Here is a 25,451-nt window from a genome sequence, read left to right as displayed (position 1 = left end):
GTTGGTGGTCCTCCAGGAAGGTGGTTGAGAAACACTGCTCTAGATAACTTGTAGGATATGTTTTGCCTTGTGAATTTTAATTTCAAATTAAATTTTTTGTGCATTCCACATCATTTCCATGACTCTGTGGAAATTCAGCTTTGTTCACGTTGACTTTGTATTTAATCTACATTATGCTAATCTTTAATTTTGGTATGAACACAGCATAAGAGGTCTTATGGTTATGAAAACATTTAGAAATGTAGTTATTCATTTAAAATAGCTCATATTAAAGGCAGGCTGACAAAACAACAGGTTATAGAATGTTCTACTTTATGAACTCTATGATGTAATAGGGGAATTACCAACCTACATCACACATGATGCCAAACGTCACATGACACCGCGCACACCGGTTGCAAAAAAAGACTTGTTGTAATAGCAAACAGATCAAGTTGTGTGGTAGGATGGCAAAATCTGAAAAAAAAAAGAAAACTAAATTTTACCGTACACCACACTACTTTTAATGCCAACGGCAGAGGACTTTGGCTAACAGCCATCAAAGAGCTGAATGGAATGAGGACCTAATTAAAAATGCTCGACTCTGCAGTTCTCATTTCATATCATGTCAATCAAACACATCACTCGTTTTTGATTGCAGTAATGATTTCCGCAAAAACAGTTAAATATGGTGAATTAAACTGCGGAGAATGCTTAGAATGAAATGTAAAAAATATACATCCACATACCCTGCCGTACAGGTGCAGTTCGCTGTCAGAATGCAGTTGTTTTGCTTGTTGGTGATTACCCAGTTCCGTCTGCTTTCCTTGGCTTTTGCTAGGCAGAACCTTTTTAGCACTACAAGTTTTGAATCTGGTAATTATGGAACATTATTTCTTGAACATGATCACACAGAATAAAACTGCTAGCATCCAAAAGACTTGTAGGCCTTCTCCCTTGTAAAATCACATGGAGTTTTAATGAGATGAGAGTTGTATATTTAGGGCTGGATGCTTGGCCATGTCATCTTATCCAATATCCATTGGGAGGGTGCTATCACAAATGAACCTGTCAGACGAACGCCGCTCACTTTAACGTTAATTTTATCGAATAACTGTGCTTATCACTGGGTGACAAGCTGTTATAATACACTGAGAGCGTTATGTAAATAATATATATATATATAATATGTAATTGATATAACTTATCTCTAATACAACAATAAACTCTGCACCGCATCGGATGTCATTCCCTCGCAGTAAATGCTAGTGCTCCTGTTTTTTTTTCTGCAACCTCAATGCGCGCACATTAGTGATGGGTCGTTCTTGAACGATTCACTCATTTTGAACGAATCTTCAATATGACTCGGAAACTACGAGTCCTCTCAGGGTTTGAGTCATTCGTTCCTCACGGGCCAATCAAATGCGTTTAGAGCCAGAAAAAGAATTGATTCGTTCAACTCTCGAGACCTCGGGTTTGAGTCATTCTGTCACGTGATGAATGAACGACTCAAGAACCAGAAGACTCGAAAGGTGAACTAATTATCATGGCTCCTATCGGCTCAGACTGTGTACATTGGTTAAGATTATATGTGACTGTTAGTGTAACGTGAACGAACCACTGTCATTTGAAGACATGAAGAGGTGAGCTGAGCAAAGAGACAACAATACCTTCATAGACAAAAGAGCAGGTAAACATTGAATGATTATTTTCTCCTTATAGTATTCTATTTAGGACTTATTTGTCGTGTGATCAACCTTTTGGGCTAGCTGTAGATGTGTTTGGAAGCAATTCGTAACATTTTAATAATATTTTGGCAAATTGAACCAAATGAACGAAATGACACGAAAAAAAGATTCGTTCATCTTGATGAACGAGACTCAAAGATCCGAGTCAGTAAAATGATCCGAACTTCCGATCACTAGCGCGCATCCTGAAACTGGTAATTCGCCTATAGGTGGATAAGCTCCGCCTCTATAGAAGATTCACGCCCACTTCTACAATCTACAAGTCTACAATCGGCCACGGCCATTCAAACAGAGCAATCTAATGGAAAAAAACACAGAAATTGTCATTGTTCCTAATTATATTTGTTGATATAAAAATCTGGATACAATTATAGAACAGAGAACAAAGTCAGAGGTAGTGAATATGCTCTTTAATAAAAATGTTTTCTTTTCTTCAGGTACCAATCGCTTTAGACATACAGTGACAGTGATGGCACAGAAAGGGAAATCTGTCACTCTGAACACTTCTTTTGTCGAAATTCTGGATAATGATTTGATTCACTGGAAGTTTGATAGTAAACAGATCAATTTAATAGCTGAAATCAATAAACGTAACAACAGCATCACTGTATTCGAAGATGTTTTTGATGGGAGATTCAGAGACAGACTGAAACTGGACGATAAAACTGGATCTCTGACCATCACAGACATCACAACTGAACATGCTGGTCGTTATGAACTACGGATCCACCAGACGAGGATTGATTTTTCTCTCAGTGTTTCCGGTGAGTAAATATTGGTTTCAGTAAAACAGGTAAATGTCAGTTTGCTTCTATTGTGTATTTTCTGTAATTTTATTATTATTAATTTCTAACAAACTATTGACTTTAGTGAGCAATCATTAATTATAGTTTCTTTCTGTGATAAAATGGTGTCTGTGTGTCTGAACATTGATGCAGATGAAACTTCAGTCCCGTCTGTGACAGAGGGGGATTCAGTCACTTTAAACTCTGGTTTTACTGAACTGAAGAATGATTGGATTCAGTGGAAGTTTGGAAATGAAGACACTTTAATTGCTGAAATCCTTAAATACAGATTCTCTGTATTTGATGATGTCCTTGATGGGAGATTCAGAGACAGACTGAAACTGGACAATAAAACTGGATCTCTGACCATCACAGACATCAGAACTGAACATGCTGGAGATTATAAACTTTGGTTCAACTATGAGAGAAAAATGACTTTCATTCTCACTCTCGGTGAGTTTAATATTGGTTTCACAGGTTATATTTATTCAGAAACAGATCTACACTAATGTCTGATCATTTAAATGTTGTTTTATTGTTTCATCTTTAAATCCAGATTAAACTCAAATGCTGTTCAGACTCTAGATTAGATGTTGTTCAATGCTCTACTGTGGATGGGTCTTGTCTACTTCGGTCTCTTGATTTCTCCTCATTTCTCTTTATTCTCTGGTGTTTTCAGCTCTGCCTGTTCCTGTCCTCATCCTCAACTCTTCTCAATGTCCTTCCTCCTCATCTTCATCAGTGCAGTATTGTTCAGTGCTGTGTTCAGTGGTGAATGTGAGCGCTGTGAGTCTCTCCTGGTACAAAGGAAACAGTTTATTGTCCAGCATCAGTGTGTCTGATCTCAGCATCAGTCTCTCTCTACCTCTGGAGGTGGAATATCAGGAGAAAAACACCTACAGCTGTGTGATCAACAACACCATCAGCAACCAGACTCAACATCTGGACATCAGTCAACTCTGTCCCACATGTTCAGGTACAGCAGAGCTGATATTAGTGGATGGCAGTGCTTATATGAAGCTTTATTGACTGATCTGAGCTCAGTTTGATGTGTTTGTTCCTCAGGCTCTGTTCACTGCTGTGGTCCTACTGAAGCTGCGATCCGATTGGTCCTCTCTGTTCTGGTGGGCGTGGCTACTGTCATTATTGTGCTTTATGACATCAGATCCAGAAGAGCTGAACAAGATCAAGCACATATTCACGCATCACAAACCTGAATGATGATGTCAGAGAACTGCTCTCAGTCATTTCAGCTTCATTTATTTTGAAGATTTTAGATGAACCTGATGGTTCTGATGCAGCCTTGTGCTTTATAAAAAAATATTAAGCGTGAACGTTTGTCAAAATAGTCTACTTAAAATACAATAAGCTTTATTTAATATGTTTCACAAACAAGGTAATTTTTGTAATGGTATTATTGTGCAGATCCATTTGAATGCTTTATTCCTCCAAAATAAGACACTGTGCATTTGTCAGATGTATTTGCTGTCTTTATCAATAAAGTTTTCTCACTCTAAAGTTTAAGGGGATCTTTTTTTTTTTCATTATCGAGCGCCCTCTAAAGGAATAAAAAAAGTTCACCAGAGCAACTTACTCCATTTATGTTGAGTCATCACTTTAGATTTATAAGGTTCTATCTGCCATTTTTGTCAAATTGAGTTACGGACATATTCTTAACAAATGACAACTTATTTACATTATGGGAGGTTTTTTAATATGTATGTGGAGGGATAGATGGGGAGCAAAGTGAAGACGGATGGTGGGGGGGGGGGGGGGTCACGGAAGATAGTGAGAAAAACGAGGAGGCAACCATTTAAATTGCTCTTAAGTTACTTACACTTGTGAAATGGAGTAAGGAACTGATCCATGAACTGTGTACTGTAAAGTTCCTGTCAAGCTCTGACAAAGTCCCATACATCACTAGCCATGCCTCCTGATTCTTCCTTTAACAAACGGCCGACGAATCCCCCAATGCAAGCGCGTAGATTGCTAAAGCACTCGTCAGAAAAATGACAGGAACACAGCACAAGGCTGGGGCTATAATGCTGAGGTATTTTTGCAGAAATAATCTTCAACCACTGACTCTTTGCAGCCTAATCTTTGGGTAGTGAGAATAACACTAACTTTCCCTCATACTTCAGCGCACAGCGTCTTCGCAACTTGATTCAACTGGGATCTGCTACAGTGTTTGTCTTCTGTTTCTTTCTAGAGTTTTTGTGGCCGGGGGTTTCAATTTTCCTGGGTCTGCACATGCAACAAATGGGCTACCCACTACTCTTGAGTACTTTTGAAAGGGCTACTTTTTACTCGTACTTTGAGTAATATTCACAACAGATACGTCAACTCTATTCGCAGCTAAATTTTTAGGCAAGTAATGATACTTTTCAGTACTCTTTCCACCACTGAGTTGGATGTAATTGTTGATTAACAGCTTCAGTTTTTTTTTTTTTTTGTGGTCGGTGTATCAGAATTCCTGAGAAAATGACAGTTCAGCAGAAATTGCAAATTCACATGATGTTACAACGATAGAGCGGAAACTGGTTAGAGGAGGGTTGACATGCAAGCAGATAAATATCTCAGTTCAGAGTGTTTTCACACATTTTAAGAGTCTTTAATCATTGGAGTTATCAGTGAACTGATGAAGAAAATGTTTCTCAAATTAGTTTTGCTCATTTTGTGGCGTCTGGTTGGTGAGTTTTTAATCTCTTAAATTCTCAACAACAGATTTAGTGTTTTTTTTTTTTATAAAAATTGTGTTTATAAAACACTAAACAGCCACATTATTGGTTTGAGTGGTGATTTTTAACTTGAAAGTTTTCTCTGCGTATGTTCTGCAAATTAGAGTTTTGTTCAGAATCAGCACAACGATGCAGTTACTAATCTACACATTGTGTAAGTTTTGTCATTTGAGCTGACAAATTTTTCCAATATTATTGATCGCTCTGTTATGCTGCGTTCACACCAGACACCAGTGATTTACATGTTAAGCCAATGCAAACACGCGAATAGACATCCTGCGGCGCGTTGTGTGCGAATGATGCAAATTGCGCGGTGCGAATAGCGCGATACACGCAAGGCGAATTGAGCATTTGCGCGTTTGACGCGATTAATGAAGGTTTTGCGTGAATCTCTCGAGTTCAAAAATCTGAACTTCAGCGGACATTCGCGCCAATCAGAAGCTTGCTCTTGTGGGGGCGTGATTGTGACGTAGAACCTGTTGATGGTCTCCCGGGGCAAATCCTCCAGGCGACACCGACAACAAGTCATCAAACTGGGCTTGGCTCAGTCAGAAGCACCGCTGAAAGTCTCAGTCATCCAGGTTCAGTTTCTGGAGGAGTTTATGAGCTCACAGAGCTGGATGCACCTCTGAAAGGATGCAGTGGACTCATACAGGACCCTAAACGTATCAACGCTGTTTTTCAGTCTCCATAAAGCACATTAACACTGTTATTTTCTTCATAAAATCCATGTTAGCTATTTAGCTATGAAGCTTGAGTCACCGGGCAGACAGAAGCCCTGCCCATCACATGAATCCGCGTCTGTTTTAAAGTGAATTTGAAGAGCGAATGAAGCGGATTTAGAATCCTTACCGTGCCAAGGCCCATTTCCCAGATCGTTTGAGAAGTGTGTGCGCGCTGAACCGGGCTCAAGCACAGTTCACTTGGCCAGCCCTGGCCCGGTTCACTTGGGCTGTGGCGTGGTACGCTTGTGTGAGTGCAAAACGCGTCAAAGCCCGAAACTGAAATCGAGACGTGACTTTTAAGGGGCTGTTTCATATGGATTTATTAATCGTTCTCGCTGTTCAGTGAACACAAACAGCCGTAGTTTATTAACGATGCAAACTCCTCACTGCACGATAGCTGCACCTTCAGCAGAGCTCCTCATTTCTGCAGCACGAGGGCTTTATGATTGTTTATGAGCGCCAAAAGTGGCGGATCTGTTCGGCGAAACATGTCACCGCATCCCTAAGGACTGTTTGGCGAAATATTTGACTGCATGTCACTGCATATCAAACAACTGAAGCGATATAACTAGAGAAATCTCCACTGTGCTGCTGAGTTGAGAGCGCTGCTCACTGAACAGTGCAGCATCGATGACGTAAGCGTGCCGAGGCCCATTTGTGGTGTGAGTGCGGGCTGTCGGGGTAGACGGGAGGGGGAACAAGCATGCTTTGGCCCGGTTCGAGGCAACTGCACCTAGTGTGAGTACGGCCTAAGACCAGATGCAGTGCTTGGTCAGCAACGGCTAAGAAGGTTCTGGTGATTGAGCTGACTGTGCTGTGGGAGGAGGGAATGGTAGCGGCGCATGACTTCAAGCGACACAAGTACTTAGACTTAGCAGCGAAATGTAGAGTCAAGGGTGGGACGGCGATAGTACATCTCATAGAAGTCAGGTGCAGAGGATTTGTTGGGAAGTCAGTAACTCATATTCTCAGCGCTACCGAAGCATCTGGGATAAGTCTGAGGGGAGCTATTAAGGAGCTGGTTAAGGAGACAGAGAAGGCAAGGTACTGGATGTGGCTATGGAGGAGGTACAAGACTGTGGTACCCCATTAAGGCTAGCTGCAGGGGGTGGCGGGGAGATGTCCCCTCAAGCTACTGCCCCTCCAATGGGTGGTGTACTGGGTAGGGGGCGAAACATCGGTGAACAATGTTCACCAGAACCAGCTGATGACCCTGCAGCTGACCCAAAGGTGCACTGGAGGAGATGCAGCAGTCAGGAATGTCTAGCAGGTTATTACTACTTGTATATCAAAATCATAGCACAAATTGATTTGAGTGATTCAGTGAACCTTAACAATCCTAAAACAGGTTCAACCAATGATAAGAAAGGATATTAAAGATAGCTGATTGCTAGTTGTACTTCTCCATATTGTGAACCTGAAAGTAGCACCATGGGAACCGCAAAAGAACTTCCTAATGACTTAAAAACTAGGATAATTCATCAACATGAATTAGGAGAAGGATGCAAATAGCCACAAAGGTTTAAAGTCTCCATCTCCACAGTCAGAAATATAGTAAGAAAATGGAAGGAACCGTTCTTGTGAAGGAAAGATGTGCTAGACCATGGGTCACCAATCTCGGTCCTGGAGGGCCGGTGTCCCTGCAGGGTTTATCTCCAACATACCTCAACACGCCTGCCTGGATGTTTCTAGTATACCTAGTAAGAGCTTGATTAGCTTGTTCAGGTGTGTTTGATTAAAGTTGGAGTTAAACTCTGTAGGGCATCGGCCCTCCAGGAACAGGGATGGTGACTCCTGTGTTAGACTAAGAAAAATATCAGAAAGGAAAAGGCAAAGAATGGTTAGAATGGCCAAGGACAAACCACAGACCACCTCCAGGATTATCTTGCTGCTAATAATGTCATTGTACATCGTTTCACAGTCCAGCGCACTCTTCACAAAGAAAAGCTGAATGCGCGGACCCTTGATTATGTCTCTGGGGCCCCCTAAATGTATGGGCCCTTGGAATTGTCCTAACTGTATGTGAAAGATGCTATGCTTGTTGATGTGCGCTTTTTGTTTTACAAGGCAATCATTGGTCTTAGTGCTCCAGTTTAGTCAAAGCCTACAGATGATTAGCGTAAATGCTAACACAGTGCTTTACATTGCATATATGGTTTATTTATGAACTAAATATAAATGCCCGCTCCATGGATCTCTAAACCTGTGCCGGTGACGACGTTATTACATATGTATAGTAGTGTCGGGGTTTTTTGTGACTTCTCTGTCTCCCTCTTGTGTATTATCATTTGTATGCAGTTTCACCTGTTATCAATTAGCTTGTTTCCCCTTCCCCATCCCTCTCACCTGTTCTCCCTGATTATTGTAGCTATTTAGTCTTTCCTTCTCCCTCGTTCTGTGCTTGTTAATTGATTCTGTGTTCTACTGTTGCGTGAGTTACCGGTACCCTGTTCAAGATAGTTTCGCACTTTGCACTACGTCTCGTCAAGTCTTGCATTGTCTATTTCACCACGTTTGATCCTGTTATCTGTGCTCTGGCTCACCTCTGCTCTGCCCAGTCCACACTCGAGTAAGGTCTCATCTGCTTGGCTTCCTGAGGTCTGTCCTAACTTACTACTGTTATACCAAGAGGATCTCTTTTGTTTGATCAGTCCACCACCACCCAGAGGAGGGTCGTTTACAGACTGCCTGTGTTTCTATATTTTTTGAATGACTGTTACTTACTGCCAAGGAGAGCAGAATTGTGGATTTGGTTCTGTTTAATAAATATTCCTTTAATCTTCTCCCTTGCGCTTGGGTCTCCATATATCCTGACAAGTAGTTGTGTCACAATACTTAAGTGGGTATTTCCACTCCTACTCCTTAACAATCTGTTTTAAAGGCCAAGGGGTAGGTGAAGTAGTGGGGGTAGGCGGTGTAAAATAGAACTGTGATTGAACCTTAATCACACGTCTCTGTTCTGCAGGTGGGGATGACGTTTATTTTGTGACGGTGGGAGATTCAGTAACTCTGAGCTCTAATCTCACAGAAATAAAGGATGAGGATCAGATTCAGTGGCGGTTTGGATATGAAGACAATAATGCAATCGCAGAAATCAACGTAACGGCTAACAGATTCTCTGTGTTTGATGATGTTCTTGATGGGAGATTCAGAGACAGACTGAAACTGGACAATAAAACTGGATCTCTGACCATCACAAACATCAGAAATAAACATGGTGGAGATTATGAACTACAGATCAATCAGATGAGCACGATGGTCATTGTTGAAGTCTCTGGTGAGTTGAATATTTGTTTCACCTATTTTATTTTTTAATCACTAAGTACAATATTAATCCACAACAAGTGAAGTTTATTTATAAACAAATTTCGAGAGGATCACGTGCTTATGATTGTTCACAGCTGTTCCAACTTTAGCTAATGACTGATTATCCTATCAGACGATCCTTAACTCACTATAAATAACCAGACTTTTCTCATCTCAATATCTTTGTCTTGAAGAAACCCCCCCCCCCCACCCAACCCTACTTTCCCTCCTTTCAAATGGGTGTCACAATGGCCAGCGATTAGCGCTTTTGCCTCACAGCAAGAATGCCCCTGGTTTAATTCCTTTCCAAACCAGACGGCATTTCTGTGTGGAGTTTGCTAGTTCTCCCCGTGGTCGCGTGGGTTTTCCCCAGGTCCACCGGTTTCCTCCCACAGTTCAAAAACAAACACTCTAAACAATTAATCCAAATACTTTAGCTAAACTCTGAGTACACCTTTCAGCATCCAAATCTGACACTTAGCTACAACAAGCAAGAAGGGGAGTCATCGAGATCTACCTAAGCTCAAACTCCCCTCTCGCCTTGCAACGGGAGGGAGCCCAGGGCTCGAGGATCTTATAAGCTCAGGGCTCTCTCCCGGGACAGCACGCCAAACTAGCTTTATTATCAATCATCAGCTAAGTGTGAACTCTTGAAATGCTGTTTATTGTGTGTCGGTTCTCCTCCTGTTTTATTATATTCATATTAAATGGAACATTCACACTTTAAAATTATTTTTTCAGTGTTGATATTTGTTCTCTTTGTGTCTTGTGATGTAGATGAAATGGAAATGACAATGGGAGATTCAGTCACCCTAAAATCTGGTTTTACTGTACTGAAAAATGACAATGGGATTCAGTGGAGGTTTAAGGACACTTTAATTGCAGAAATCAATGTAACCGCAAACAGATTCTCTGTATTTGATGATGTTCTTGATAGAAGATTCAGAGACAGACTGAAACTGGACAAGAAAACGGGATCTCTGACCATTACATACATCACATCTGAACATGCTGGAGTTTATAAACTACAGACCAACAGCGAAATCAACACTGTTCATCTTATTGTTGTTGGTGTGTTTATTTCATCTGATTTATTTTGTAATCTTTTCAAATGTTTATTTTTGTAAACCATCAAATGATGGTATGGTATATTTATAACCCATCTGTCCCTACTAATCATAGTTTGCTTCTGCTCTGTGTTTGGTGATCCAGGAGAGAAAAAAGTGTTTGTGAAAACAGAGTTTTCGGTCACTCTGAACTCCGGTTTTACTCAAATGATGGATGATGATGAGGTTCAGTGGTTGTTTTCTAATGAAAACTTTCCAATAGCTGAAAGCATTAACAGGGAAAGTGACGTCGTTATATTTGATGATGTTCTTGATGGGAGATTCAGAGACAGCTTGAAACTGGACAACAAAACTGGATCTCTGACCATCACAAACACCACTGTTGAGCATGCTGGGAAATACCTACTTAAGACCAGCCATCTTTTTATTACTTTCCGTCTGACTGTCTATGGTGAGTTACAAATGTGTTTACTCACTGTTTTTCTTTTTTTGTGTGTGTTTTACGATTTTATTGATATATCAGAAATCATTGGGACAGTATGGAAAATGAGAATAAACAGTGATTTCCAAATTCACTTTGACTTTTATTTTGTAGCAATGGGTTTTAAACTACAGTGGTTTGAACTGTAGTTCTGCCGAATGACTAAAAAGTTATCAGTTATGATGGTAAAAACTGTACATTTCTAGTCAAACCATTCTTCCGCAATCTTATACCAAAAACGTAAATAAGGGCAGTATTAATTGCTATAAATGGGAGAGCATTGATATTATGTGATTGTATTGTATTGCAATTAAGTGTTGATGTTAAATCAAAAGTAATTCACAATGACAATAATTCTCTATGGTTGCAACTGAATTAATTACAAAATAAAATGATAAAATATGAAATGATGAAACATATGATATAAATTGTACCCAGCTTAAATGTAAAAGTAAAGTTACCAGAGGTAGAAGAAGAGACACAGTAAGGGAGATACAAAGAGAGCAGGCCCAGAAGTTGGCGTGATTGCAGTAGAGTCCAGGCCCGGCCCTAACCAATTTGGCACCCTACGCAAGATTTCAGGTGGCGCCCAGTCACATCGCAGTAAATTCCATTGCTAGTGTAAAGTCATAAAACTAAATAGCATTTTGATCGACTACTACAAGCTGGGAAAACTTCAGATAAATATGCCAATGCAATTAACGTTTTTGCTAAATAGATTTAATATTTACTAGGGGTGTCACGATTTTGATTTTTAATCGAAATCGATCGAAATTTATGCTCAATTTCGATTATCGAATCAAAAAATAGAATCGTCGATGCTGCCATGCCCCCATGTCACGTCAGCTTGGCTTGTTAAACTGCAGAAGCAGGAGACCCGTCGACAGAGCTTAAACCCTCTCCTCTTTCAATGAAGTCGCTGGTGTGTAAGCATTTTGGATTTCCAGTGAGTTATGTTGACAACGTTCGTGTTGTCGACAAAAAAACACAGTTTTGCAAGCTCTACTATGTACGTATTACGTACGGTTCGTCCGATAGACAACACCGGCATCGCGATCCTCCGCCCGCCCCCGTTGCAAATCCGCTCGCGAAAAGTTCACACTCAGGCCCTGTTTACACTGTCTTTGTTTTTAAATGGCATTTTAGAACGACAAGGATTTGACATCCACAGTGGCGTGTAGCATTTCTGAGCAGCCCTCCTTCCTCTCTACCTCTGAAAATGCACATCACATGACCACACAGACACTCGAGACAGCAAGTCCAGGCAGTCAGAGGACTGCTTCAATCTTTCACTCACTTGTACTTGGTCATTTTAGCGAACACCTCAGATACTGTTGGCTGGTTCCTGTTGGTTGTGCGTCTTTTTTACCGACGCCATTATAACGACACAGATCACTGCCTATTCACGAGTCCCGCAGAAAAAGTGATTGACAGGTGGTAATTATGTGTGTATCCTGCCTTTATTCATTTACTGTATGATTTGTTTATGGGTAAAACAAAGACCATGCAGGTCAGGTAGTTTAAACGGTAGGCTACAAATAATTAATTGGTCATTAATTAATTAATTATTCATAATCGAAAATCGAATCGAATCCTGCCTTTAGAATCGAAAATGTAATCGAATCGAGGATTTGGAGGATCGTGACACCCTTAATATTTACACATTTGCTTGAGGGAGGAATGATGGGGGTAGTTACATACATTTTCTGTAACATCAATGCCCTCCCATAACATTTGCTGACGTTAAAACTAACAGATAGCACTATAGCTATTTATTGATTAGCATATTGTCGCGGAGGCACTTCAGATCATTTGGAAGGGCACTTTTGCACGTGCCTGAAGAGAAAATTAGCTGTGTTTAAAATAAAACAGGCAGGACAGACATGTTTACATATTTTTAGGTGTATTTGTCTGTTTAAACACAAACACGAATCACCAAAGTATTGCTAACTTAGCGCGGTTAAGTTGGTTTTCTTTTCGATAATCCTGACACATTTAGCCTACCCTAAAAAGATCTAAAGTGTGTTTCCTACAAAAAGAAAAAGCTGGTTATGTTTCACAGTTGTCTTTTTCTTTTTTTTCCCCGCTCGATATTATGACCACTGCTCCATTTAAGCCCTCGCAATATGTGTTTAGCTGAGAGAGCTCGTGCTGAGCGGAGCAAAAAAAAAAAAAATGGAAAAAAGAAGCACTTTTCCGACGGTCCCTTACTGAGAGCTCCGCTCAGCGCGAAGAAACAAAACTGGAATACATATTTACATTGCGAAATGCAAACAAACAATAAAAGTCATTAGGAACGCATTAAATGATGTTTGTTGTATTGCCTGCAATGAGATACAACTGAAAATAATTTAGGAATCACTACTTCTTTAATTTACATATTTTTTTACTTTAGGCTTTTTTCATACTGTCCTAACCTTTTCTGATTTGGGCTTGTAGATGTTGTTCAATGCTCTACTGTGGATGGGTCTTGTCTACTTCAGTCTCTTGATTTCTCTTTATTCTCTGGTGTTTTCAGCTCCTCTGCCTGTTCCTGTTCTCATCCTCAACTCTTCTCAATGTCCTTCATCCTCATCTTCATCAGTGCAGTATTGTTCAGTGCTGTGTTCAGTGGTGAATGTGAGCGCTGTGAGTCTCTCCTGGTACAAAGGAAACAGTTTATTGTCCAGCATCAGTGTGTCTGATCACAGCATCAGTCTCTCTCTACCTCTGGAGGTGGAATATCAGGAGAAAAACACCTACAGCTGTGTGATCAACAACACCATCAGCAACCAGACTCAACATCTGGACATCAGTCAACTCTGTCCCACATGTTCAGGTACAGCAGAGCTGATATTAGTGGATGGCAGTGCTGATATGAAGCTTTATTGACTGATCTGAGCTCAGTTTGATGTGTTTGTTCCTCAGGCTCTGTTCACTGCTGTGGTCCTACTGAAGCTGCGATCCGATTGGTCCTCTCTGCTCTGGTGGGCGTGGCTACTGTCATTATTGTGCTTTATGACATCAGATCCAGAAGAGCTGAACAAGATCAAGCACATATTCACACATCACAAACCTGAATGATGATGTCAGAGAACTGCTTTCAGTCATTTCAGCTTCATTTATTTTGAAGATTTTAGATGAACCTGATGGTTTTGATGCAGCTCATGTGAGGGTTTGACATACATACAGCAGCAGACTTAAAATACAAAGCTTTGCTTTCATTATGCTCAGTTCACAGCTTTAAGTGTAAAGTTTTTATGTACAATGCAATCTTTAATGTTTGTGTTTTGTAGTGTTATTATTGTCCAGATCTAGTTTGGATGTTTTGTTTATAATATCATATATTTGCCAGATGTATTTGCATCTGTATTAATAAAATTGTCTCTTTCTTCAGTTCAAGAGTCTCGTCTTGTTTTATTTCATGATGTCGAGTGCCCTCTGGAGGAATAAAAAAAGGTTCAGCAAAGCAAATATGTGCATCTGATGTCGTCTTTAAAACTGCAGGGCAAAAAGCATGTGTAGTAGGGATGGGAAGATTAACCGATATGTATCGATACGCGGTCATGCGCGTGCACGATGCGAGTGCATCGGTTGAGCAGCAGAGGATGAATTAAATTTTTGAAGCAAATCGAGATGCATCGGTTTTTGCGAGATCCATCGGTTTTTCCGAGATACAGCTTATATTTTTAATATAGAATACATTTTTTATTTATTAACAAGTGTTGTCAACCTGATTTTGGCGCATAATTTAATCGACCTACATAAAGTAAGCCTTAGCAACGGATTTGCGGATGTGTACACTTACACTACAACTCAGTGTATCAGGTGTGCGGATGAAGCTAGTGGTGCGCCCTCAGAAAGCGCGAGAAGCAAAACAAACATTTTATTCCTCACTGAGTTTTAAATCTAAAGTATGGCAACATTATGGATTTAAGGATGGACGACATGACAGGACAGATGCAATTTGCAAAATGTGCCGCGCATCTGTAAAATACGCGGGCAGTACGACTAATCTGAAATCTCACTTGAAGCGGCGCCACGGTGTTGTTGTGAAAGCATCTTCCAGTGTTCCTGCATCCCCGGCTTTCGCACTGCTTCAACCAGCTCCAAAAGTGGTGAGAAAAGCATTGCAAGTTTTTTTTTTCCACACGCAACAGTTTTGTGCGCTCTACGCCCAGGAAATGCCACTCTGCGCCCCCTGTCGGGTGTTATTATAGTTACACCCATCTGAGAAGATGGTTCCCTCTATGGAGAAGTTTCTGTTCCTTGGCTTGTGGATCTTTTTGAACAACTATTTCATTCTACTTTTGCCTTTTTATATATGAACTTTAGTTTTCTAAGACCGTTTCTTCCACGTAGAGTTTGCGTTGAAGCTTTTATCCCTCTGGATTTTTTATTTTTATTTTATTTTATTTTTTATTTTTTTAGATTTTTTCCTACTGAGAGCTATTGAGAAAAGACTAAAAAGACTAGTTTTATTTTCCTTTTTGGAGCAGTTTTTATTGAATGACATTTTTTTCTCCCTGAGACTGTCCTTTGCTATTGTATGAATAAACTGTAAAGGACCTGCAACTGTGTCTCTTCTGTTTCCCCTGATCAGATCCCTGACAGTTGTATTACATTTACTAGCAACTGTATCTGCTCATTAACATTCACTCTTAGATAATGTTGTAGCAACACAAGCAAACATTATAAACTTGATACTAATTTTTTTAAGGTCAAAAATTTATGCTGAAGCTGTTTTCCTGTTGGTTGGATCTGCACAGGAATCTGATCATGTGGTTTGATGTGTTTGCAGATTAACAGCTTCAGTTGGTTGTTTGTGCTCAAGACGTGTATCATAATTCACGAGAAAATGTCAGATCAGTTAAAATGGCTGATTTTCATGATTTTAAGGAGTTGGACGAGTGAGCGGAAACTGGTTAGAGGAGGGTTCACAAACAAGCAGATAAATATCACCGTTCAGTCAGGAGTGTTCTCACACATTTTAAGACTTTACATTCTGTGAACCAACAAAGAAAATGCTTCTCAAATTAGTCTTGTTCTGTTTGTGGCGTCTGCTTGGTGAGTTTTAAATGATGTCTTCGGCTGCTTCTGTTTTGGTACTAGAAGTAGTTTGGCTACATTTTAGAATTATGTTTAAATTTAGATGTGCACACTTTAGTTGTGGATATTTTTAAGTTATTGAAGTTATTTTAAAGCTTTAATCTGACTTTTCTTCAGGTGTGTTTGCTGATGATAAAGTGAAATTAGTGAAGGAGGGGGATTCAGTGACTCTAAACTCTGGTCTCACTGAAGTGAAAGATACTGATCTAATTCTGTGGTGGTTCAGGGATGACGACACTTTAATAGCTGAAATTAATGTAACGACTGACAGCACCTTTGTATTTGATGATGTTCTTGATGGGAGATTCAGAGACAGACTGAAACTGGACAATAAAACTGGATCTCTGACCATCACAGACACCAGAACTGAACATGATGGAGATTACAAACTACTGATAATTGGAGGAAAATGGGCAGTTGACTGGTTCAGTGTTTCTGTCTGTGGTGAGTCTGTGTTATTTTTATATTTACATATTGTGTTTTATTACAGAACATAAAACACTCATAAATGCAATGCACTAACAGAAGCTAAAACCATTGATCAGATGTTTATGTTATTCCCTATCTTAGCTCATCTCCCATTTCCAGTAATCAGCAGAAATTCTTCCCAGTGTCCTTCATCCTCATCTTCATCAGTGCAGTATTGTTCAGTGCTGTGTTCAGTGGTGAATGTGAATCATGCGACTCTCTCCTGGTACAAAGGAAACAGTTCATTGTCCAGCATCAGTGTGTCTGATTTCAGCATCAGTCTCTCTCTACCTCTGGAGGTGGAATATCAGGACAACAACACCTACAGCTGTGTGATCGACAATCCCTTCAGCAACCTGACCCAGCTTCTGAACACTAGTCAACTCTGTCGCACGTGTTCAGGTATGGCAGTTCTAATATTGACATTTATTCACTACGCTGATATTAGTTTGTTGATCTTTATCTTCTCGGCCAACACATCACAGAATTGGCCAGTCTTATTTAGCGTGAGCTACTAGGAGATAGTATATAAAATTAGCCATGTCCTACTTGCGGTCACCATGTTTTTTCTTAGCTTTTTTGAGATTAAAGTTTCATCTATTTTTAAGAATTATGAATTGGAGAGGGAACATCGAGAGAGTCAAAAAAGGCACATATTTTGTTGTGGTCTAAAGGTTAGAGCAGGGACATACACACTCAGTCCTGGAGGGCTGGTGTCCTGGAGAGTTAGCTCCTATCCTAATCAAACCCACCTGAACAAGCCAATCAAGCTCTTATTAGGTATACTAGAAACTTCCAGGCAGGTGTGTTGAAGCAAGTTGGAGCTAAAGTCAGTAGGACACCGGCCCTCCAAGAGTGACTTTGGACACCCCTGGGTTAGAGTGTTGAACTTGATGTCTTGTACAGACAGAAATTGTAAGTGATGGGAGTCAAATGACAAGACTCTCTTGACACCTCTTACACTTGGATTGCCCATGCCCATCTCAAAAAGAGTTGTCCACTTCCACTGAAAAGCTGAAAGCTGAAAGAGTTGTTCATTTCTGTCATAGAAAATCTTGTCTCACTCTCACCACAGGAGTTGTCCATTCCAATCAAAGAAAGAGTTATCTCACTCCCACTGCAGAAAGAGTTATCTCACTCCAATCACAGATAGAGTTGTCTCTCTCCCACCCCAGAAAGAGTTGTCCATTCTTACAGCAGAAGGTGTTGTCCACTTCCATCGCAGAAAGAGTTGTCTTGGTCCCACCACAGAAAGAGTTGTCTCAGTCCTACTGCAGAAAGAGTTGTCCATTCCCATTGCAGGAGTTGTCTTTGTCCCACCACAGAAAGTGTTGACTCACGACCAGATAGAAAGAGTTGGCCATTTGCACAGCATAAGGTTTTGTCAACTCCCACCGCAGAAAGAGTTGTCTATTCCCACCACAAAAAGAGTTGTCCATTCTTACAGCAGAAAGTGTTGTCCACTTCCACCACAGAAAGTGTTGTCCATTCCTATCATAGAAAACTTTGTCTCACTCTCTGGCCAGAAGTTGTCCATTCCAATCAAAGAAAGAGTTCTCACTCTCACTACAGAAAGAGTTATCTCAGTCCCACTGCACAAAGAGTTGTCCTTTCCCATTGCAGAAGGAGTTGTCTCAGTCCCACCACAGAAAGAGTTGTCTCACTACCAGATAGAAAGAGTTGTCCGTTTCCACAGCATAAGGTTTTGTCCACTCCCACCGCAGAAAGAGTTGCCCATTCCTATCACAGAAAGAGTTGTCCCAGTCCCACTGCTGAAAGAGTTCTCATTCTTAAATAGAAAGAGTTGTCTCACTTCCACCGCAGAAAGAGTTGTCTCACTTCCACCGCAGAAAGTGTTGTCTCACTTCCACCGCAGAAAGAATTGTCTATTCCTATCATAGAAAATCTTGTCTCGCTCTCTCCCCAGAAGCTGTCCATAAGAGGTCCCACTCTCACAACAGAAAGAGTTATCTCACTCCCACTGCAGAAAGAGTTGGCCATTTCCGTTGCAGAAAAAGTTGTCTCACTCTCAGATAGAAAGAGTTGTCCATTTCCAGAGCATAAGGTCACAAAAAGAGTTGCCCATTCCTATCTCAGAAAGAGTTACCACTCTTCAATAGAAAGAGTTGTCTTACTTTCATCGCAGAAAGAGTTGTTTCGCTTCCACCACAGAAAGAGTTGTCTCACTCCCCCATAGAAAGTTTTCTCTCTCTCACCACAGAAAGAGTTGTCTCACTCCCCTCACAGCAAAAAGTGTAGTCCACTTCCACTGCAGAAAAAGTTGTCTATTCCTTCCCAGCACAGTTGTCTCACTCCCACCCTGGACAGATTTGTCTCACTCCTACTCACTCCTTTCTACTCCATAAAGTGGTTGTCAATTTTTACAACTGACAAGAGTTGTCCACCCCCATAGCCGAAAGAGTTGTCCACTCCCACCGAAGAAAGTGTTGTCCATTCCTATGATAGAAAAAATATCTCACTCTCACCACAGAAATAGCTGTCCATTCCGATGGCAGAAGGTGTTGTCCACACCAACAGCAGAAAGAGTTACCCATTCCCATCGCAGAAACAGTTGTCTCACTCTTTGATAGAAAGAATTGTCTCAGTTCCACTACAGGAGTTGTCTTGTTTCCACCACAGAAAGAGTTGTCCACCACTACCGCAAAAGGAGTTGTCTCACTGCCACCACATAGTTTTTCCATTCCACCGCAGAAATAATTGTCTCGGCCCCACCACAGAAAGAATGGTCTCAATCCCACTACAGAAAGAGTTGTCTCAATTCCCCCATAGAAAGAATAGTCTTGCTCCCACCGTAGAAAGACTTGTCTCAGTCCTAAACAAGGTGTAGGTAATTTGATGTCCTGTCTCCTGACAGCTCAATGTTAATAAAACTGACCTAAATGTGTTGACCTCATTTAAAAAACACATTTAACTCTTGTATTTGTTCTTCAGACTCTGTTCACTGCTGTGGTCCAACTGAAGCTGTGATCCGATTGGTCCTTTCTGCTCTTGTGGGAATGGCTACTGTCTTTATTGTGCTTTATGACATCAGATCCAGATGAACAAGCCAAATTCACCTATAACAAATCAGAATAATGAAGTAATATGACTGCTTTTTTAATAATTTCCTCTTCATTTGGTTTTAATTTCATGAACTTGATTGTTCTGATGCAGTTCTAGTGAGTGTTTGTTATAAATACTTAAAATTATTAATTATATATTTTTTACAGTTACATAGACAGTTTTTTTTCATGTTTCTCTTTTTGTATTATTTCTCTAAAAAACACAGAGATCTTTCTTTACTCTGCATTTGTAAGATGTATTTGCTTGTCTTATTCAATAAAGTTTTCTCTATCTAAATTTAAAAAGTCTTGCCATTTTTTGAAATTTCATTATGTTGAGCACCCTCTAGAGGAATTACACAGTTCAGCAGAGCAAAAATGTGCATCTGCATGTTCTGCACAAATTCACAAACCTAAATCATGTAACTTCACCTATAATTTTAACTTGTTTTTAATGGCTTTATATTTTCATCTTTCCACCCTGAAAGATTTCAGAACAGACACTACATTAGTGCTATTAAATGTGTGTTGAAATGAAAGATGGCTTATTCACAGATTTATCCTTTTTAACACGTGTAGTTCTTTCAGATCACTCATAGCACACTTTATCCTGTCTTGTCCTCTGAAATGTTTCCGTTTTACAGTGCAATCAACACAACACTAAACACCAGAGGATGCAGATATCAAATCAACACTCATGAGGCGTTTCTCTCTTCTGCTCTTTCCATATAAGGCCAGAATTCATCTGAAAAAGTAAGATCAGCACATTTGATGATGTTAAAAAAGATTGTTGAGTGAAAGGAAACTGAGGTTATAGGAGGGCTCGCATTAAATCAGATAAACATCTCAATTCAGTCTGGAGAATGTTCAGACATTTTCAGAGCTGCCATCTTGAGCTCTTCAGTGAACTGATGAAGAAAATGTTTCTCAAGTTAGTTTTGCTCTGTTTGTGTCGTCTGGTCATTGGTGAGTTTTTAATCTATTTTTGTTACAAGTCTTTTAGCGATGGATTCAGTGTTTAATTTTTCTAAAAAAAATTTTTAATTTGCCCCTTATTTTTAAAACACTTAAACAGCCACAGCAATAATTTTCATTGTGGTATCTGGAGTGAAAGTTTTCTGTGTGTAATGTTGATATCGACTTCAGTTCCTGCAAATGAGAGTTTTATTCAAAATCAGCACAAAGGGATTATTAATATACACATTTTATAAGTTGAGGCATTTGAAGTCGCCATGAAATCAAAATGTACTCTGTTTTATATGCATATAGTAGTTTTTGTTGTAAACAATGTATCTGGGCTTTTCATTGGTTTGTACAAATGAACTTAAATCAAATAACCTTCCCTCTGCCTTAAAACAGCTTTCTTCACTTCCTGGTCATGTTATTCCTTTAGCGGAGACATATCAGTGGTTGTCTCATTTCTGTTCTGAATTTTCCGTCAGTCAATCTTCCTTCATTTTGTTAGAAACGTCGTCTTTGAACAATTCAATTGGTTCTCAAAGTACAAATCCTGCACTCCCCTTCATTTTGTTCTAATTTCAAGTGTCAAGTAGATGTACGTCATGATAGAGGGAAAAAAGAAAAATCTTAAATTCCTTTTCAGGGCAACTTTAAGCTGAGAATCTTTGATTACACTTTGATTAATTCTAAAATTTCTTATATCAAGAAGTATTTTCTAGACAAGCAAAACATATTGTCATGTTTTGAGAAATAATATGCCAATAATAAGTGAGTTTTTCCTTAAAACAAACAAAATAATCTGCCAATGGGGTAAGCAAAATAATCTTGTTTTTTCTTTTGACGTAACATTGATCTAAATCAGACCAGTTGTTTAATCTTCATCAAGGATCTTCCACCCTTCCTGAATACAACATTCAATACCATACTCTGGTGGTGACTAGTGGCTGGAACGAGTCTGCTCTTTTGTCAGGGGTTGAATAGCAAAATTTGCTTAGTCAGAGGAGAATGGCCAGACTGGTTCCAGCTAATAGAAAGGTAACTCAAATAACCACTCGGTATGCAGAAGAGCTTTTCTAAATGCACAACACATTCAACCTTGAGGCGGATAAGCTACAGCAGCAGAAGACCACACCGGGTGTCAGCTAAGAACAGGAAACTGAGGCTACAATTCACGCAGGCTCACCAAAATTGCTGCATCCTGCCTTGTATCAATGGTTCAGGCTGGTGTTGTAATGGTGTGGGGGATATATTCTTGGCACACTTTGGGTCCATTAGTACCAACTAAGCATCGTGCCAACCTGAGTATTGTTGCTGATCATGTCTCTCCCTTTATGACCACAGTGTACCTTCTGATGGCTACTTCCAGCAGGTTAGCACACCATGACAAAGCGCAAATGATCTCAGACTGGTTTCTTGAACATGACAATGAGTTCACTGTACTCAAATGGCCTCCACAGTCATCCAATGGAGCACCTTTGGGATGTGGTGGAACAGGAGATTCGGATCATGGATGTGCAGCCGACAAATCTGCAGTAACAGCGTGACGCTATCATGTCAAAATGGACCAAAATCTCTGAGAAATATGTTCAGTACCTTGTTGAAGGCAAAAGGGTTCTAACCTGGTAAAAAGTGACCAGTGAGTGCATATGAGTACAGACCTTGTTCCAGTGCATACCAGTCACTGTTGTTCCACCGGATGGAGGAATTCTCAAACGTTACAGCTGTTGTTCAATGTATCAGAGAGAGTGTGGGACTCATGTCCATCTACAGAGAGCTGTACAAAGAACCAAGAGGTTTACAGTTCCCAGTAGATTAAAAACACCCACCTACCAACCTGGCAACAGAGTTTGGATTTCTATCTGGGTCTAACTGTGTCTGTGCCACCACCTGTCTTCTAAGGGCGTACTCTCACTAGGCACGGTTGCCCCCGACAGCCTGCACTCACACTACATCTTTACCTACCGAACCTGAGCACGCTTACGTCATCGATGATGCGAATGTTCAGTTTAACAGGAAGAGAAGCTCTCTCGCTCTGGACAGTGGAGATTGCATTAGTTATATTGTTTTAGTCGTTTGGGATGCAGTGACACACAGTCAAATATTTTGCAGAACAAATTCACAACTTTTGATTTTTATAAATATTCATAAAATCCTCATGCTGCAGGTATTAGGAGGTTTGCTGAAGGTGCAGCGAGGGCTTTGCATATTTAATAATAACATCGCTCTTTACTGTCGTCTGTGACACCCCCCGCTCTTCACTGCCGTCTGCTTCGCAACAACCTAAGCCAAGCCCCCCTCCCCCCAGCTCTTCGCTTTTGTCCACGGCTCTTTCACCCACAACCTTTTTAGTAACGAATGTTTGCGTTCATTAAAAAGTAAGTATGATTAATGAATCCATATGAAAAAGTCCTGTTGCGTCTTTAGTTTTTGGCTCAGGTGCGCTTTGCACTCACACTACAAATGTACCGTGCCACAGCCCAACCGAACCATGCTCTGGCATACCTCTTCCAATCGAGCCATGGCCAGCCAACTGAACTGCGCCTGAGCCCAATTCAGAACACTCACACTTCTCAAACGAACTGACAAGTGCGCCAGGGCATGGTTCGGATAGCATAGTGTGAGCGCACCCTAAGAAGCTGAGTTCCTGCAACATAAGTCCATTCACAGAAGTAGATCAATGAGGTCTGCTACCAACTTCAGCCCCCCACTACCACCACACCCACTGCATTTACCCTATATTTCATGTTTCACTGCATAATGTCATCTCTCCCTCTGCCACAGAAGACCCCACAGTTAAGACGAATCCCCTTTCACTAGAACTCTATACACCAGTGGTCACCAACCTTTTTAGCCAAAGACAAGATCTACCCTTTTCAATTACTAACAGAAAAAGACTACAGATCTCATTTGCATTTGCAGCTCATGACCTTTGATTTAACACCAGTTTAACCTACTTTTTTAAAAAATTGATGCCATTTGGAGGGAAGAAAAAGCTGTTGTGAAAGGGTTTCGGGAGCTTTCCCTAAAAGAGAGGGAGTACTGTCAGGCGTTCACTTTCAACTATTCCCCCACTTAAATCCCAGCACCCAAGATCACCGTCACCTGAATTCCCCGTCTCACCCTACTGTGCTGTGACATTATGATTAGCTCCAAAACATTATTCACTTCTCATTTAAATGATTACAAGTATTTTAGAGATTACGTTTAAAAGACAACATCATTTGATTTAAAGCTTTATTCTGACCATATCTGTTCTGCAGGTGGGATTAGAGATTATGAAGCGACTGTGGGAGATTCAGTTACTCTGAGGTCTGACCTCACTGATCTACAGAAGGATGATCAGATTAAATGGTTCGCATATGAAGAAATTTTAATAGCAGAAATCAGTAAACAGACCAACAGATTCTCAGTATATGATGATGTTCTTGATGGGAGATTCAGAGACAGACTGAAACTGGACAAGAAAACTGGATCTCTGACCATTACAGACATCACAACTGAACATGCTGGAGTTTATAAACTACAGAACAAAGAGATTATCCTCAGGGCAGTCTATCTTATTGTCTATGGTGAGTTAAATGGTAGTTTCACCTATTTATTTTCTTTTGTTTTTGCGCGCAATATTAATCAACACAAAATGTTTCGTCTAGTTTTAGTCAACAAAAATTGTATTTTAGTCTTTTATTAATGCAATTCTGTTTAACCCAGTCAATATAAGCATCTAGTAGTAGTGTTGTCAAAAGTATCGAGTTCGATACCAATCAATACCTAGAATTTTAAACTACTAACACTAACATTTGAGCGTTTTATACCTTGTAAAGTTTTAATTTTATTAATTTAAGTTACATTAACACTCATTTTTTGTCGATTCAAGATTTAGTTAGCTAAAGGTCCGAGCATTTCAGTCTTATTCTAGTCAGAATTATCCATGACTATTTTCGTCTAGTTTTTGTCGACAAAAACTGATAACATTTAGTCTAGCTTTAGTCAACGAAGATTGTATTTTAGTTTCTTTTAGTAATGCAATTCTGTTTAACCCGGTCAATATAAGTATCTAGTAGTAGTGTTGTCAAAAGTATCGAGTTTGATACCAATCGATACCTGGAATTTTAAACTTCTAACCCTAACATTTGAGCGTTTTATACATTGTGAAGCTGTCGTTTTAGTTTTTTAAACATTTTAATCACATTAATACTTGATTTTTTGGTCTATTCAAGATTTAGTTGGCTAAAGGTCTGAGCATTTCAAACTTATCCTAGTTAAAATTATCCATGACTCTTTTCGTCTAGTTTTAGTCGACAAAAACTGATAATAGTCTAGCTTTAGTCAACGCAGATTGTATTTTAGTCTCTTTTAGTAATGCAATTCTGTTTAATCCAGTCAATACAGTATAAGTATCTAGTAGTAGTGTTGTCAAAAGTATCGAGTTTGATACCAATCGATACCTGGAATTTTAAACTTCTAACCCTAACATTTGAGCGTTTTATACATTGTGAAGCTGTCGTTTTAGTTTTTTAAACATTTTAATCACATTAATATTTATTTTTTGGTCTATTCAAGATTTAGTTAGCTAAAGGTCTGCGCATTTCAGTCTTATCCTAGTCAAAATTATCCATGACTCTTTTCGTCTAGTTTTAGTCGACAAAAACTGATAATAGTCTAGCTCAATGAAGATTGTATTTTAGTCTCTTTTAGTAATGCAATTCTGTTTAACCCAGTCAATACAGTATAAGTATGTAGTAGTGTTATCAAAAGTATTGAGTTCGGTATCAATCGATACCATTTGGTTCGACACTGGAATTTTAAAAACGTCCATATCCTGCTAGCATTCATAAACATTGCTGATTGGAAATCAGTTTCACCTGTTTATTTATTTATTTACTGCACACAATATTAATCAACACTAAATTTTGCTTTATTTGTGTCTTTTCTACTGTTTTACTTGTTAATTTGTCTTATATTTATGGTTTTACTCTATTAGTACAGAATTTAAATTCAGACTGTAAATTCTTAGTTTGCAAATATTAATATTTTTTTTCTTTGT

At 39.7% G+C, this 25,451-nt stretch overlaps 4 protein-coding genes across 8 annotated transcripts in view; all 4 read left to right on the top strand.

Moving 5' to 3' along the window:
• The window catches only part of LOC137489037 (uncharacterized), a 5,711-nt gene extending 1,678 nt beyond the window's left edge, over positions 1–4,033 (top strand). Inside the window, exons 3-6 of the mRNA XM_087303514.1 lie at positions 2,165–2,491; positions 2,666–2,965; positions 3,192–3,488; positions 3,578–4,033. Coding sequence (XP_087159640.1) covers positions 2,165–2,491; positions 2,666–2,965; positions 3,192–3,488; positions 3,578–3,729 — 1,076 coding nt within the window. The 3' untranslated portion in view covers positions 3,730–4,033. The remainder of the gene's footprint in view (positions 1–2,164; positions 2,492–2,665; positions 2,966–3,191; positions 3,489–3,577) is intronic.
• Positions 4,034–5,044: 1,011 nt separating this feature from the next.
• Positions 5,045–14,208, top strand: si:ch73-256j6.2. 3 transcript variants are annotated; one of them, XM_087303522.1, is made up of 7 exons: positions 5,046–5,202; positions 8,941–9,252; positions 10,059–10,352; positions 10,494–10,578; positions 10,669–10,799; positions 13,348–13,647; positions 13,737–14,206. In XM_087303522.1, the coding sequence occupies exons 1-7, from the start codon at positions 5,151–5,153 to the stop codon at positions 13,886–13,888; spliced, it is 1,326 nt and encodes a 441-aa protein (XP_087159648.1). In that variant the 5' UTR covers positions 5,046–5,150; the 3' UTR covers positions 13,889–14,206. The 3 variants fall into 3 exon arrangements, with proteins under 3 accessions (XP_087159646.1, XP_087159648.1, XP_087159647.1); XM_087303520.1 differs by having other exon boundaries at positions 5,045–5,202; positions 10,494–10,799; positions 13,737–14,208; XM_087303521.1 differs by having other exon boundaries at positions 5,139–5,404; positions 10,494–10,799; positions 13,737–14,208.
• A 1,446-nt stretch (positions 14,209–15,654) lies between these two features.
• On the top strand, positions 15,655–19,748 carry LOC137488895 (uncharacterized). Its single transcript, XM_087303836.1, has 4 exons — positions 15,655–15,875; positions 16,035–16,361; positions 16,488–16,787; positions 19,338–19,748. The coding sequence occupies exons 1-4, from the start codon at positions 15,833–15,835 to the stop codon at positions 19,445–19,447; spliced, it is 780 nt and encodes a 259-aa protein (XP_087159962.1). The 5' UTR covers positions 15,655–15,832; the 3' UTR covers positions 19,448–19,748.
• Positions 19,749–20,211: 463 nt separating this feature from the next.
• The window catches only part of LOC137489036 (uncharacterized), a 55,579-nt gene continuing 50,339 nt past the window's right edge, over positions 20,212–25,451 (top strand). The window contains exons 1-2 of one of the 3 annotated variants that reach the window (XM_087303445.1): positions 20,212–20,413; positions 23,668–23,976. In XM_087303445.1, the coding sequence (XP_087159571.1) occupies positions 20,311–20,413; positions 23,668–23,976 (412 nt within the window). In that variant the 5' untranslated portion in view covers positions 20,212–20,310. The remainder of the gene's footprint in view (positions 20,414–23,667; positions 23,977–25,451) is intronic. The other 2 variants (XR_015521484.1, XM_087303444.1) reach the window with 2 other exon arrangements.

This window comes from Danio rerio, chromosome 22 (genome assembly GCF_052040795.2).
Source record: "Danio rerio strain M-AB ecotype USA chromosome 22, GRCz13ab, whole genome shotgun sequence".
In the NCBI taxonomy this organism is placed as follows: Eukaryota; Metazoa; Chordata; class Actinopteri; order Cypriniformes; family Danionidae; genus Danio; species Danio rerio.
Note: the sequence above shows the minus strand (reverse complement) of the source record. Positions and strands in the feature narration are given on the sequence as shown.

What these genes read in the sequence shown, in the direction of transcription:
- si:ch73-256j6.2 (XM_087303520.1), top strand. Translation starts at nt 5,151, where the DNA reads ATGAAGAAAATGTTTCTCAAATTAGTTTTGCTCATTTTGTGGCGTCTG. An exon ending in GGTCATTGTTGAAGTCTCTG is followed by an intron (nt 9,253 to 10,058) that starts GTGAGTTGAATA and finishes CTTGTGATGTAG; the next exon opens with ATGAAATGGAAATGACAATG. An exon ending in TGTTCATCTTATTGTTGTTG is followed by an intron (nt 10,353 to 10,493) that starts GTGTGTTTATTT and finishes TTGGTGATCCAG; the next exon opens with GAGAGAAAAAAGTGTTTGTG.
- LOC137488895 (XM_087303836.1), top strand. Translation starts at nt 15,833, where the DNA reads ATGCTTCTCAAATTAGTCTTGTTCTGTTTGTGGCGTCTGCTTG. An exon ending in CTGTTTGTGGCGTCTGCTTG is followed by an intron (nt 15,876 to 16,034) that starts GTGAGTTTTAAA and finishes ACTTTTCTTCAG; the next exon opens with GTGTGTTTGCTGATGATAAA. An exon ending in ACTCTGTCGCACGTGTTCAG is followed by an intron (nt 16,788 to 19,337) that starts GTATGGCAGTTC and finishes TTTGTTCTTCAG; the next exon opens with ACTCTGTTCACTGCTGTGGT.